At 38.0% G+C, this 16356-nt stretch overlaps 1 protein-coding gene across 3 annotated transcripts in view; it reads left to right on the top strand.

Moving 5' to 3' along the window:
• Positions 1–16356, top strand: part of Grd (GABA-gated ion channel) — a 95169-nt gene that overhangs the window by 66996 nt on the left and 11817 nt on the right. For all 3 annotated transcript variants that reach the window (XM_076627702.1, XM_076627704.1, XM_076627703.1), the window contains 2 exons: positions 13157–13239; positions 13922–14062. In XM_076627702.1, the coding sequence (XP_076483817.1) occupies positions 13157–13239; positions 13922–14062 (224 nt within the window). The remainder of the gene's footprint in view (positions 1–13156; positions 13240–13921; positions 14063–16356) is intronic.

Raw genomic sequence — 16356 nt, 5'->3', positions numbered from 1 at the left:
TTAATTGGTTAATTTCTATGTTGAAAAAGGATGCTAGCCGCCCTTGAGAGAAAGTTGCTAGCGGGAAGCATCGTACGTGAGAAAAGCAGATTTCTCGTATCTTCCGTAGTAGGTGATAGATTTAGGGACTGTTAAGAGAAAGACTATTTGTTCGTTTGAAGAACCTTAGCTAAATAAATCCTAAGATTTATAGCTGGTCCTTGGGCTAGTTGAAAATATATTATATCGATTACCGTTGGAAAGTTTACTGTCGAGTGCCGTTACACGGTGAAGAAATGTGGACTGTTCTAATGTCGATGAACCAGTCAACAGATCGACTGATCTATAGTCGTAGATCCAGCGAAGTCCGATGACGATACTGTTGCAAAGGAAAACTCTTGCTCGGTGGAGATTGCCCCACCACTGGTCGCTTGCGGGTGGAATCCTGGGAAACATGAGAAAATTCACGTTTCCCCTATTTTTACCTAATGGAGCAATAACCATAAGGAACGTCTTGAATCGAAGATGTTTTAAGCCGCTAACCGGCCTTAACGGTAAATCCAGAAGCCTCGTTTTATAACCGTTCCTTAGGATTATTGTGATCCAACTGTGTTGACGTGGCGAGTGGCCGCCTCTACCGAGGGATAGATTCCAGGCTACGCAGGGATTCACCCAACAAAACACTTATACGTTATAAACGTCCTTAAATCTATTCGTTTAAACAAAAGGTTCTTATTTTTAACGCTATTTATATTGAATAATATTTTGCTTTTACTTGCTTTTAATTATTACCAATATTTTAGACTATTCCGCTGTGATATAAATCTGCACGCTGAATACTGCGGATATTTGTACAGTATAGGTCCTTTGGTTTCTCAGTTTATAGTTATTGCATATTGTACGTTACACTGTTTCCTAATCCTATAAAATATATTGTTTCTACTATTTAAGTTAATTTCTCCCCTTCCAGCTGGTCTAAGCTATGCTATATTCCTTATCATATGTATTGGCACTAGACGTAGTCCTCGCATTTGTATGCTTCAGGTCTTTGATTTTCTTGTAGATAAAATATGGGAAACGGAATACATCAGATTTTTATGTTTTCAATGTTCTTCGAAGCATAAGACGATATTTATGTTTTTCTTTAAATAGATCGGTACAGGAAAGAAATATCATAGCTCAAACGCTTCGTAATATTGCATTTAATAATATGTTATTATTTTTTATATTATTTAGTTATATATGTCGGGTTTACATTAGAATTAGAGTTAGGGGCGTAAAACGAATCTTCGTTCGGACTACACGATGTCGTTATGCAATAGAGAAGACATTGACTAGTGCAAATACGATTATTATAGAATTGGACAAGTAACCGTGGTAATTAGATACTCGAGGAACTAATGACAATGATCTTAGGTTCAATAACGAGTCCACGGTCAACGGGATGATAGATGAACATGCTCACAATATCTAAGTCGAACTCTTTGTTAAAACGTGGAATATTCACCGAGCGTACAGACACAAAGTAACTCGCTAATACGACCTCATGAGAGAAAGACTTTCCGTCGCGATGATGCTGCGGAGGAAAACTATGATGGGGTGTGTCTAAGGACACGAGATCATCGGATTCGTCGAGGATAGCCTTCGTTCAGAAGGCGAGGGAAATTGGCGTTGCTGCTAATTGGTCAATCTCCATATCGGTGGTTAGAAAAAGATGCTAGCCGCCCTCGAGGGAAAGTTGCTGGTGGGAGACGCCGTTCGTTGAAAAATAGGCCTCTCCTATCTTCCCATAGTTGAAACAAAGACTGTTCGTCTGTTTGAAGGACTTTAGGTAACTAGATCTTAGTGTTTATAACGGCTAGCTGATCACGTACTGTGGAGACGCGTCGGCATCTGGTAACCATCATACCCGAAGAATAGAATCTGCGTGTGGCGAGCCACGAGACAGAAACCGTTGGAATGTTTACTGTCGCGTGCCGCTACAAATATTTCTTTTAAGGAAAGCTATAGAATTACTCCGTACTTTTGTTAGACAAAGCGTTCATCCCGTGACTGCGGCTACGTTCGGCGACTGGTTGTCGCCTCGAGTCCAAGCTCATTATCACAAGTCTCGAACAAATACAATCAGATCGAATGACGACAATTGTTTAATTACGTCTATGATAGAATCTAGATTACGGTGTTAAGGGATTTTCCCGAAGTTCCAAAGGGAAGGTTCCGATGTCCTTTCATCTCCGGCATATATATATTATTTTATATTATTTAGTTATATATATGTCGGTGTTCAGTCTTTCTAGGGCTTGATCTATCGAGTCGGCAATAATTAGGACGTCATCCAAGTAAACAACAACGTATGAATGCGCGAGGTCGCCTAAGGCATTGAGAATGGCCCTCTAAAACACGGACGGTGCATTTTTCAATCCGAACGGCATAGTTATGTACTCGCATTGTCCGTCGGGTGTAACGAACGCCGTATACTCCGTCGAATTAGGATGAATGGGAATTTGATGAAACCCGCTGGCCATGTCTAGGCTAATGAAGTATCTCGCCTTCTGCAATCTCGCAATTTGATCCACGATGAGGGGTAGGTAGGGGATAGCGATCAGCGACCGTGTTTTTATTTAACGCCCGGAAATCTACACACAGTTTATCTGAGCCGTCCTTTTTCTTCACGAGTAACATAGGGCTCGCGAATGGTGAACTACTAGGCCTTATGATTTTTGCTTTAATTAGCTCGCTGATTCTTTCTCGCACTATTGTCCGCTCTTCCTCACTAAGTTTATAAGGACTTTTTTGTACAGTGATGTTGGGATCGATTAATCGAATCTCTAACTGGCCCGTATTTACGCGAGTACGCGTGAAACCCGTAATAAATGACTCTTTAAAGTTTTGGAGAATGGAAATCAATCCGAAATCAATACCAACTACTTCGGTGTCTACCTTGTTAAGATCGATCTCCCTTTCGGCGGTTTTATGGCAAGCATTAACTAGCTTTGTCTTGCTAATGTTAGGCTCTTGGACGTAATATTCACATCGAATCCTTTGTCCAAGATTTCGCGGCCAATCATGATATCGTACTTTAGGTAACTATCGGCAAGGACGTGAAATTTTATCTCCAATGTAAGGTCGTTAATCTGTACGATGGACAGAATCTGAGACGTACTTTTAACACAAAAATTCCCGATTCCTTGCATTCTACTATATCGGTCGTTCTTTTACCAGAAAATCTCGCAGCTACGGATTCTTTAATTAACGAGCACTCGGCTCCGGAATCGAAGTAGAACGGGAGCGCCTCACCCAGATGACTTAAGCTACCAGCTGGAGGTTTCGCCGCGCAGAAGTCGGCTCGGAGTTTGTTCTTGGGACCGGGTTTTCGGTCTTGTTGTAGCGGACAATTAGCTGCGATGTGGCCCTCCGACTGACACTTGAAGCAAACCACCTGGGAGGATGGGGCTGTTTGTCTTCCTTTCGGGCGTTGTGTAACTCTTCTTTGCTGATCCCTACGCTGCCTAGTGCGGCACTCCTCTACTTTGTGTCCGCGGTTACCGCAGTAGAGGCACCTCCCGTGGTGGGCCAATGGCTTGTGTCGTTTGACTGCAGGTTCCGTCGATGGGCCGTTCGACGGAGGTACTGCCCTCTTCTGCACGTGAGAGAAAGCTCGCATTTCCTTGAGGAATTGATCTCGGGTCCGAATATCCTCCGTGAGTGCTAACTTTTCGAAACGCTGATCGTGCCGGATTAGCCGTAGAAAGACGGCGGCGTTGATCATTTCGGTGCCGGTTATGTTTTCCCATCTCCCATAACAATGTGTAATCCAAATGCAGATTCGTTTCACGCCCCTAACCCTAATCATAATGTGAACCCGACATATATATTATTTTATATTATTTACTTATATGTATGCTACGTAAATGACATACGAGGTTCAATTAAAAAAATCAAAGAACGTTTTCATTTCCTCTGAGAAATATTAGAAATATGTAAAAGATTAGCAGGTATTTTATCCTACTCGTCATAGAACGGGAGAAGCTTCTCTTCTTGCATTTTCCCCGTGCATTTACCGTTTTACGAAAGAAACATCGATTGGTAATAACGCGAATGCCCTATATACCAATTTTTCCAATATCTATTCCCGTCGAAAACCAAATTTGCTGATTCATAGAAAGATGCTCCGCGGCAACCGAGAATCGAATCTCGAGGTAAGTCAAACAAGAAAGTGTCACGCGTCGCATATCTTGAATATGCTCGTGGAGAATCTTTCCAACAGAATGGAGCTAACAGAATTCACAAACGTGGTCCGAACGGAGTAAAATTATTAAGAGGTCGTTTGACGGCTAGTCGGAAAGACACGGTAAAAATAGACAGCTGTGACAAAAAGGCGCGGCGATTCGTCCTCCAATATGCAATTTCCAATCCAACGATCTACGATCTCTCTTGAATTTTTCGTCTTCGTCTCTCGGTTTTCCGAAGCGTAAACGAATATTCCCGGGCGTGTTGCGGACTGACTCTCGAGGGTTGCACGCGGCCCACAATGAAATCCATTCAACCTGATGAACAATGAAAATTATTTTCCCTCGCATATCGTGCATCTCGTCTGATACAAAGGCTCCACTATTACTGGGAAAAAGGATTCGCAGTTAAATATTGAATCGATTCGTGGCAAACGTTCGTTTCTCGTGATCAAACCATGGCGTTCGTGAAGCACTGTTGACCTTTTCCAGCACTAAACTCTGCGCTCTTTCGTTTTATTTAGAAAAGTTTAATATTTCGTAGCCTGAAAAGTAAGTTAATGGCATTGTACGTTTTATTTTATTTTACTTTTATACATAGGTTTTCTTCCAGCTGTGTCTAATTACTGTACATATTATTAACGATCGTATAAACTGACACAGTAGAAAATCTGTGAGTGATATAACTACGAGCGTTTAGAGGGAGAAAATACTGCTCGTCAGCTTTCGTATTTACATATTACATATTTATTTCACAAGCATTCGAGTAGAGCCTCTGGCACCAAGGGCTGCTATGCAAAAGTAACGAATCTCTACCGTTCAATCGATATGAATTATTAAAATCCTGTTTAAAATGTTGATTCTTGAGGATGAAACATAAAAAGAAGTGCACACAGACGTATTACCTATTAACTCTGAAATACTCGAACGGTGTAACGTTAGCTTATTATACCATGAACAAATTCTCATACGCGGTAAATACAGTAGAGCGTGCCTTATCCGAACTAACAGGAGACAAAACTGCTCGGATAGTGGAATTTCCGGATGATAGAACGATCAATTTTCTGATATGAAATTTCACTTATTCAAATATAAATTACAATTAATTGACAGTTCCTTTAAATATTTCTGTATCCCGTATCCTTTTGACTGCTGAGTCACATAATTCTTTCAGCACTTTTTTTATTTGGTAGACTATTTACAATCAATTCTCGTTGAGAATTTTAAGTAACTTGATTTGGCGTGGTACAATAGCTTGGTTTATAATAATTTATATTATGTTGATTCTAGTTGAATCTAATGCTTCAATCTAAAGGGTATTTTCTTTTTAGTCTGCGGATTTGGTCCGTCGTGTCAAGTAGTTGGGTAACTAATGGGTAATGGTTGTTGACTCTTGTGTTATATCTGCTTCTGAACTTGTATATTTCTTCTTTGACTGTGGGTATCTTGAGGTCGCGGTGGATTGTTTCGTTGGTGACATGCCAAGGTGCATCTATTAAGGATCTTAGTGTTTTTGATTGAAATCGTTGAAGGATTTCTATGTTGGAGTTACTCGCTGTTCCCCATAGTTGAATCCCATAGGTCCAGACAGATTTTAGTATGGCTTTATATAGCATTACTTTGCTCTCAGTGCTTAAGTTGGAGCGACGGCCAATGAGCCAGTAAAATTTTTTAAGTTTAGCCTTGAGTTGCTTCGATTTGTCTATGATGTGTTGTTTCCATGTCAATCTCCTGTCCAGAGTCACGCCCAGATATCTGACTGAATCCTTGTTAGGAATTGTGATATTGTTAATGGTCACCTGAGGGCAGGTTTGTTTTCGCAGCGTGAAGGTTACCTGTGTGGATTTATTTTCGTTAATTTTGAAGCCCCATTTGTGGAACCACTTTTCCATAGAGTCAAGACCTCGCTAGAGAGTGTGGGATGCCATTATTGGGTCTGAGTGGGATGCTAGTAGTGCTGTGTCGTCAGCAAATGTCGCTGTTGTTATCTCTGCTAAAGTTGGTAAATCGGCAGTGTAGATGGAGAACAGTAGGGGTCCAAGTACACTACCTTGGATTCTTTCAACATGAGTAATTAAATACAGTTACGTTCTTTTTGTACTTCGAACATCTTCGTTACCACTTTCATTTGCTCTTTCCATTTGTATAAAATCGCCATTATTATGTTAGTATACAAGTTTTTTCTATCGTTGCCAGCATCACAGGAATCTACGTGGTTTAGATAATTCTTAATATCATATTTTTCTTTTTTAATGCCTGTTACGACCGTTCGCGGAGAGACGCGGTCGCGAGGAAAACGCGTCAGCGAGAGGCGTAAATTCTCGCTACGAATCGGTGAATCGACGCCGCGAAGTAGTCGTTCCCCTGTTTCGGTTAAGGTAACAGAGGTGGTTAAATGAATATGACACAGCAGAGTAAGTTATATTTCACCGTTTATTCCAACAACTTATAACGAAGACAGTTACGCTGATGCGTATGTACGAGATGAGTGAGTGACTGATCTACGGGTGTGTATACCCGGTTAAAGGATGTTGACCGTTCGAAGGATGTAGAATCAGTACTGTCTTGGGAGACGATGCTGTCCCGGAGGAAAGCTAAGGATGGGTGTGTCTAGCGCACGGGACCATCGGATTTGTTGATGCCGATGTTAGTTAAGAGAGTGAGGGAAATAGGCTTCGTTGTTAATTGGTTAAACGAAGGGTCTTAACCGCCCTCGAGAGAAAGTGGTTAGTGGGAGAAAAGTTGCAGCGTACGTGAGAAAAACTAACTTTCCCTTATCCAGCCGTGTCTTTAGAATATAGTCTTTAGAAATTCTTCGGAAATAGACGTTTGTTTGGTTTGAAGGACCTTTACTAGGAAATCTATGAGATTTATGGAAGGTACTTGAGGCTATTGAGGGTACGCAGTGAGTATCCGAAGACATCTGGTTGCCATCTTGCCCGCGGTGTGTGGCCTAGGCTAGGTAGAGTGTTACGCGACGTAACAATGCCCGTGATTTTTCCAACATCATTTTGTCATATTTTTGCCAATTTCGTTGCACCTACACCACCTTCGAGTTTCTTAATTACGACGTATTTTATCTCGATAATTAGAACGCTATTAATTTCATACTAAATATTTATAATCAGAGTTCACTCAAGCGAATAAAGCAAAGAATACACTGTATATGGACGCTAATAAAGTATGTCCATATGTCTCTATGAAAAATATATTTATATCATTTTGAGAGAAAATTACGTTCGTTCCTGTTTAATGTTTATCGTTTTCCTATTTCTAAAGACCTTGTACCATTTTATTTCTCCCATACACGATTCAGCGCTATTCCCATAACTGACACGATCAAGGATCAAAGAAACGCAAATAATTGCGTTTGTTTCTATCTCGGTCGCTTAACTATGAAAAACTACGAAAAGTAAAAAAAAGAAAAAGAAAGTAAACTACGAAAAACGTACGGAAGGTAGGAAAAGCATTTTGAAGAAGGTGCGAGAAAGGAGATGACGCTCTTCTCTTCCCACGCTTTGCTGAACAAGTCCTTCCCATTGCTTTTGACGTACCAACGAGCCCTTTTCAACTTCGAAAACGTTTCCTGTTTCCGGCCTGGCAATTAAGGTGAAAGTTCTCCGTTGTAAACGTCGTTTGATGCGCCTTCAGACACCAACAGGTACGATTGTAACAGACATCGCGAATCATCTTGCGAACTTTCGAAACGAGCATCATCACAGAGATGACAGTATGTTGAGGAAAAAAAGGAAAGGGACGTGTTATTGAAAATCGTATTCGAAATAGGGAGATAGTAAATGAAACGATGAATTTCGAAATTTAGTCATGCGTTATAATTAGACTACGTGTATCCGTGTAAATTCATATTTTTTACAAATACGATTGAAAAATAAAACTTGGATAAAAAATTGTTTTATCTATTAAATATGCATTTAAACCTTGGTGTTTGCTCGACCAATTGCGGGGAGACGTAATCGCGAGGAGAGACGTCAACGGGGGTCGTAAATCCCCGTTACGATTATAACAATCGACACCACGAGTTGATCGATCCCCTGATTTCCGTTGAGATAATAGGGGTAATTGAGGTTGTATAACCCTGTGATTCACAGAATTATAAATTATATATTTCCAACACTTAGATTACACTGACGTAGAGAAATAAATAGTTAACAACTTGTCGCACGAAGATAAGATACATATGTACGTTAGAGCAGGGCTCTTATAATTAGATTTAGTGTATTAGTGGACGGAGCACTATAAGATATTTAAGAGAGGAAGTGTATGCTCGACAATACCGAGACCGACTCTCGCGTTATGCTTAGACTGCCCCGTTGGGCATTAGCGTATACTTAGTAGTTGACTTTTCCAATGATGTAGAAGAAGTGAAGTTGAGTGACGATGCTGTGTCGGAGGAAAGCTAAGGATGGGTGTGTCTAGCGCGCGGGACCATCGGATTTGTTGGTGCCGATGTTAGTTAAGAGAGTGAGGGAAACAGGTTTCGCTGTTAATTGGTTAACCGAAGGGTCTTAACCGCCCTCGAGAGAAAGTGGTTAGTGGAAGGAAAGTTGCAGCGCACGTGAGAAAACTAACTTTCCCTTGTCCCGCCGTAGTAGACAATAGTCTTTAGAAATTCTTCGGACACAGATGTTTGTTTTGAAGGACCTTAGCAAGCAAGTGACTCGGGTTTATGACGGGTGCTTAAGGATATTGAGAGTACGCCGTACGGAAAAGCGGACATCTGGTGTCCGTCTGCCCCGCGGTGTGTGACCTGAGCCAGGCAGAGAGGCCCGGCGTAACACTTGGATATTTTATATATTTTTGCACGTCATGTACATTCTCCGAATTTTCAATAGATGTATAGAAATCCGCGGTCTAAGTATGACGTTACATCTCGATCGACGATGTGAAACATAAAATCAACATATTGCTACATTTCTCCATGGCTAAATTGGAGTACTGCTCCGGAATAAAAAATCTTAGACCTTTCAACTTTAGAAATGAATAGAATATATTTAATATTTATTTTATTTGATAAATATTTTGAATTGCTTTAATTTTATTGTTATTCCCTAGGAAACATTAAACTCGTATAGTAATTAACCTGTAAAATATTCATCGATTTACATATTTATGATTAAGATATAAATTAAAAATGGATATTTTAGATTAAATATTTCACCGATATTCATGATTATTTGCTGATATTCAGTTAACGTCAACTTGTAAAATTACCGAAAATAAGTTTATAATGTACAAGTTGTAACTTGTCAATTCGCTGATATTATTAGTAAATTATCGCGCCAGAGGACCCTGAAGATTAAACGAGGAAATCTATACGTCAATGCCAATTTAATTAACAGCTTAATTAACTTATGTTGTTTCCAGGAACGATATCGTAAATACTGTTTCGACAGACTTGCCGTAAAATGAAGAAGAGGAAATGAATTTTCTATCTCCTCTTGTTGCGTTTAATTTCTGTCTTGTTTCAAACTATCTTAATTGGGTCTTCTTAAGAAACAGAATTAAGAAATAAACATAGATAACTAATCGATTGCTTGGAACACATTTCGTTCCTATCAACGTGTTATTTTCAGCGTGATAAACATCTACATACTTTGAATCAACTTAGAAATATTTTCTCTGTTTTTTATTTTTCTCCGATCGAATTTCTTCTTCCTCTTAAAATATTCACAAAAATGAGAGAATTGTTACGTCGCCGAATCGTCCACGGCAACGGTGGATTAATTCTCTCGTCGAAAATCGATCGATTGTTTGGAAGAAAATCGATCAAACCTACGACGGAGATTTGTATATAAGACGTGCTTAGAAAACGACGGAATTGTAGCCGAAAATTGTCGAAAGCAAATTGCTCAAGACCTATCTTCGTGCTTGAACGTGCTCTATCCTCGATCAAAATCGTGGCTAGACCAGATACGTGACTGACACTCGATACGTGAGAAATATCTTCCTGGTAAACAGGCCGATAGATGCACGTAAGATTGACAATCGTTGGTCAGTGAAAACGCCGATATTGCGCAAAGAAAGCGCATCTCGGCCTGAATTTTGACTACTTAATGTAACAAAAGTGGCATTAAGAAACACTCTTCTCACACAATGGAAAATCCTCGCAATGTTAACTACAAATACACTATACTGTGCTGTATAATACCTGTTTACGATTTAGCTCATTGAGAGTCAAATGGTAAAAAAAAAAAAAAAAAACGCGTAAAAGATGAAAATAACGTAACTTACAATTTACAATTTAGTATTGTTTTGTCGGGATACCGAAAAAGGATTGGAGCAATTGATATAAGTTAGAATTAAAATAATAGGTCGAATGATTGCAATCGATTCTCATTCTTTAAAAGCAATTTTCTTCAGAAACACTTGTACATGTACGTACAATCCAACAGTAATTACATTCAATATATTCGTATATATATATATATATATATTACTTGAATTCTAATTAGAACTCAGGATGTGTACTTTATCACTTCCGGTCTATCCATCTTGGTGGTCGACACCAGAGATATCCTTAATAGCACGACCAGCCAACAAACTTGAAATTATGTGATCAGAATCTGCATCATCACACGCTTGTGAGTCATATCGTAGTTCATTTGGAATTCCACAAATCTCGGTTGTAGAACGACATCGCGATAAACGACCCATGGGTAGTAGAATTCTGCAACAAAACATCCATCAATTAAAAGTTTCAGGCTGAATCTCGTTCATTGAATTTCAAATCACAAATTGCAAACACAAGACGCGAGCTTTCATAAATCTGACGTTATGCTTGTCAAATTTCCCTTTATAAAGTATAACTTACCTTATAAGTAAATATAAATTATTATGTAATATCATTTTTATAATATAAATATATTATAATATAATATTTTGTAACATAACTTATATTTATGCAATATAAATTTATATTTATAATTGTTTTATATTACAAATCAATCTTCATAATAGAAGAAGTTACAAAGAATTTGAAATTAGAAATTTCTGTGAAATAGAACTGGATGTACAATGCGATTTTGAGTAGGTCAGAAATCAAAAGAGCACGAACGGTTAGAAGGGACCCATTATTATTATCAATAGAAAGATAAAATAGACTTGGAGAAGAGAAAATGTTCATGCACGCTTGAAAATACCTTTGCACGAAATATGAAAAATTTCCGCAGATAGAAAGAAACTTCGTAGTAATCGAAATTCTACAGTGAAAACAGCCCATTTAGCGTATTTGGAAGTTAATACCGACCGTGATCTGGCCGCTGGTGAATGTAACACATTCGAATTACAAATTGGCCGATCGAGAATGTTAGGATGATGGATCCGATTAGTCACGGATCGTCTCGTATTTCGTAGGTTAACTTCCTCGATATCTGGCGCGATAACTCGGTCAAACTGGTCTGGCTGATTTTCCACCTATCTCCGATATTTACCTCTAAGCACGAACGTGTGCAAATTTTCGTGATTTCGCAACATCAAACTCGTTAAAGAATGAGCAAACCGTAGTCGTTGTTAAAGATAGAAAATAAAGGTAGTAAATAGCTTTCTGTTTTATCTATTTTCCAGCCATTTGCTGTAACAATTACGATCTCCCGTCTATCTTCTTCGCTGTAGTAATTATAATCCCAATAGAATCTTGTAGGAAATAGTTGCGTTAAATTTATTTTTCTTTAAGTTTCTTAAATTCTGTATAGTACGAGATCATATAATTATAAACTTAATTGAAATTAATTAATTTGAAATAATTTTGAAACGTGAAGATATACGTTCGCTGATGTATAGTTATTAAAATATGTTCACTAATAATAAAAAATTACTTATCATCAAATAAAGTCTTTAGACGTCATTGTACACCTGAACATGGAAGATGCATGACGTGTCAAAAACATTGTTTAATGTCGCAATTACTAATGTAACTCGTAATGATCTTTTAACGAATCTTACTACCTAATCCAATGATCAAATTGCAAACACAGAAAGAAACATTTCATGTGTGCTTTTAAGTCGACAATAAAATATTTCACGATTCCTATTAACCCGTCAAATTACAAACTGTAAAAAGACCGTTTCATCTGCTTCCAAGCCGACGATACGATATTTAACGATTCTCACTACTCTGTCAAATTGCAAACTCTAAAGAAGCATTTCATACGCCTCCGAGTTAACGAGAAGGTAAAAACGAGTCTTACTAATCCGTTAAATTGCAAACTCTAAAGAAACGATATTTCACGTACGTCATTCTACAGAACTTAAAACAGACGGAATAGATGAATAGCCAGAGAAATCCACCAGTGGTAGATTACTCCGCGTATTGCTTCGTATTTCATGAAAATTCGTAGCCGCCAACTGTCCGTCGCGTTAAAAGAACAATAGCTAAGCCGTGGCTCGTTCCTTATCGTCCGTTGCTCTCCAAAACGTTCGTTCTAGCAACGCTAAATAATATTTTCCAATAGCACGGTCCCAGATTTCGTCCGTATGCCCATTGTACACGCGAATTAGATAGCCCAATGCTCGACGGACCGCAGTACCACGAAGCAACACGTGGCGAATAACGCGTGTAAGTTGAACACATATTTCGAAGGTTCGCCTATCAATTATCACGTTCACCACGTACGGCGAACAAAATCGACCGATACCGAATGTTATAGCGCTATACAGAGGCTGCAAAAAGTATTGGCACGGCATATTGTATTTGTTATAACATTTACTAATTAATTAGCTAATCACACATGCTAATTAATTAGATCTGAGTTTATTAAATTTATTATGTTTTATAGTATAAATTTATTTGTTCGAAAGATTAATTTTCTCAACGGACCTTCAATTACGCGATAACATTAATGAAATTCTAATATTAATGATTTTCGTGATAATCGAGTATATTTTCTTTTTTCTTTCTTTTTCTAATGCTATAAACTGTTTGATTTCAGACTTACGATCAAGGCTGGTTGCCCGATGAATCTTGAGAATTTTCCGATGGATACGCAGAGATGTCCATTACAATTTGGAAGCTGTACGTTTTTAACTTAAAAAGAAATTTTACTATCCGTCGTTTGTTATAAATTTTCACCTCCCTCTTGGTTTCTTTTATCTTAATCGTTAGTAGACTGTGGATCTTTGTGTATTTACAAGGAAAATAGAAAAAACACGCAGAATGTAAATATAATTTACAAAGATGCGTAAAATATCTAAACCTGTAATAGGCTCAGTGATACGTAATACGTGAAACAATTTTCTATCTACGTTTCGTATTTTAATCACATTCATAAAAATGTGACATTGTCTAAAAATTTAATTACGGTTATGCTGTACGCCAATACAAAACCTTTGCGTTTATATAATTATTTTGTAAGTTACAACGACTTTTATCAAAATTATTCTTGCCAGTGGCGTTCAAGAAAAAGGAACAAGTTATGGAAGAAATTCGAAATTTCCGAGGATATTTGTCAAACGTAAAAAGCACTAAAAGTATAGAATACTCTCATATCTGAAGAAGGTTCGCGTAATTGTCGGTTTTTGCGTGAACGTGTCGCACGAGAAATAAGAGAGATTTAAGATCAGCAAAGAATACGTATTTTATAGTAGCCACTCGGGAGGCTTTTCGTCGAAAGGTGACACTTCAACGACGAACGAATTCGATACTTTTTTACAGCTCCAGCGCGACGTTCTAGTAAGAAATATTCTCTTGATTGCAGTCGGTTACACGAAACGGGACGTGATCTACAAATGGAACAGCGCCCGACAAGTAGCAATCGCCGAGGACATGAAATTATCCCAATTCGATTTAGTTGCCAATCCCACTGCGAATTATTCTGCATCGGCGACGCTTTCACACGGTGAGTCAGTGCCTCCTTCTTCGGCACTTTATTCGAAACTTTATTTAAGAAAAAAAAAAGAAAAAAATAGTTGCTGAAATCGCTAGAGAAAGGAGAATTTATTTCACGTACTTGCCATTTTATTTTATTATTTTTTTCTTTTGTTTCATCTTTGCTCTTTATTTTGGACTCTTTCAGCGCTTTTTTATACTACCATCATACCTGTTTATAACGATACAAATTTACAATTTTTCTTAACATTTTCTTCTCTTCAGGCGAGTGAACTTTTTATTTATTTATATACATGTATCGCGTGTCGTAATTAATTTATTATATTAAATCGGTACATTTAATCAACTTTCTTACACTATTTTATAATATGAATTTCGATTGTTCTAAAGAAATCGTGGCACTGTAATTTCACTTTAATGTTACCTCGAAGCAAAAACCAAATAAAGATATTAGTAATATAATTACAAAAAAGGACACTATTATTATAAAAGGTATTGTTATTATGAGAAACATAATGTATGATAATACTATACGATTTTCGACTGCTTCAATCCAAAAATTTAATCTTTCTCATAAAAATTTTAATGTATCACGATTAATCAATTCATACCGAGATAAATGACCAGCGTTCATAACAGTTGACTGCAATTCTTAAATTATAAAATAGCCAGAGAAAAGGAATAAAAATGGACTATACAGGTGTCAGTACGCATCAATTAATAAAAAAACTAATCGATAATACAAAACGAATAATCGAACGATTCGAAGTAGAAAATTTCAATCATAAATCCAGCCTGTCGTATTTTTCAGATCAGAAATAATCTGATTACTCTTGCCATTCTGTAAATAGACTCTTCGTTGGTCACTCCGCTATGTGTACTATACTACGAATCTAATATCCGCCCTCAAAATGCATGGAAGCAGAAAAACGCAAAAATCGCAAAGTAAATCTTGATCTCCAGTAATACGACGTATTAAATATGCACTTTTCCATTATAGTTAGATGAAATCAACAACATGATATTCACAATTCCCTACAGCTTTAGTTTGTAAATATAATTTACGAAGCTACGAAAAAGAGTAATAAATAGAAAAATGAGGAAAATAAGTTTCTGTATATGTTAAACAGCAGTGAATATGTTGCGTGTAGTTGGTTTTCAAGTGTTGTCTTCCTCCGTAGTTGAGCGCTGGTATGAAACAGAAACAATAAATCGAACGATATCATCAAATACTTTATCCTCGAACGAAGTATGATATATATGTACCTTATAAAATGGAGTAGAAAACGACAAATGAAATTTCGATGCACTCGAGCAAACAAATTGAAGATTTCACCTGTTCACTACGTGACAGAATTTTCGATATCCGAATGAAAGTATTACATGCCCATACGATAAAATTATGAAATCGATAGCGATTGAGAGTTCTGCTGAGTTTTTTTTATGTAAAATTCGAATTTTCTTAAAAATCTCTGTTACGTCCCGTTATCTGGTACTGGCTGAATTCCGTCCCTCGGTCGGGACGGCCACTAACGGTACAAACATCATAAATCAGACTGCAATAATCCTAAGGTACGATCATAAATTAAATATTGTCCCTTTTACTTTAACTTCAAAGCCCTCAATTGCTACAACATAGAGGTTAAATGGAGACATTCCTTAGGGCCAGCCAATCAAAAATGGGGAAACGTGGGTTTTCCCATTTTTCCCGGGATTTCTACTCGTAAATAACCTATGATGGGGCGACCAGCGACCATCCCCGGTTCAGTATAAATACCTCCGTTACAGAACAGGAGTTTCTAGTTAGTTTTCTGCTTGTTCTCTGATCCGTAACATTTTGGTCCTTCGAGCCCGATTACGTATCAAGTGAAAAGTGTACACACCAGTGATACCCACTACCATAGAGTACCACGCAAATCCATCACTATCAGTGCAACGAGTTCCAACAACTTCAGTCTCACAACATCACAAGTGTCACCTTCGTTAACGAAATACCTTCATCACGAAGCATGTCGACCGCGTCAAAAATCAACTGTCTGCGACGAAAACGCGATAACCATCTCGACAACATCCAGTTTATAAAGAAAGGCATCGACGATTACCAACAATCCGACAATCATGACGTTGGTCTTTTGAAAACATATGAAGACGTACTCAAGGACGAGTGGAAACGGTTCCAACTAGTTCAGGAAAAATTATACGACCTCGACGAAGAAGACAACACGCAAGAACAAGAAGGGTTTAAAACTTACATTTCCCTGGTCGCTCAATTAAGGAATCTCATAAAGGGCGAGCGATCATCAA

This window comes from Bombus vancouverensis, chromosome 2, assembly GCF_051014615.1.
Source record: "Bombus vancouverensis nearcticus chromosome 2, iyBomVanc1_principal, whole genome shotgun sequence".
Lineage (NCBI taxonomy): Eukaryota > Metazoa > Arthropoda > Insecta > Hymenoptera > Apidae > Bombus > Bombus vancouverensis.
Note: the sequence above shows the minus strand (reverse complement) of the source record. Positions and strands in the feature narration are given on the sequence as shown.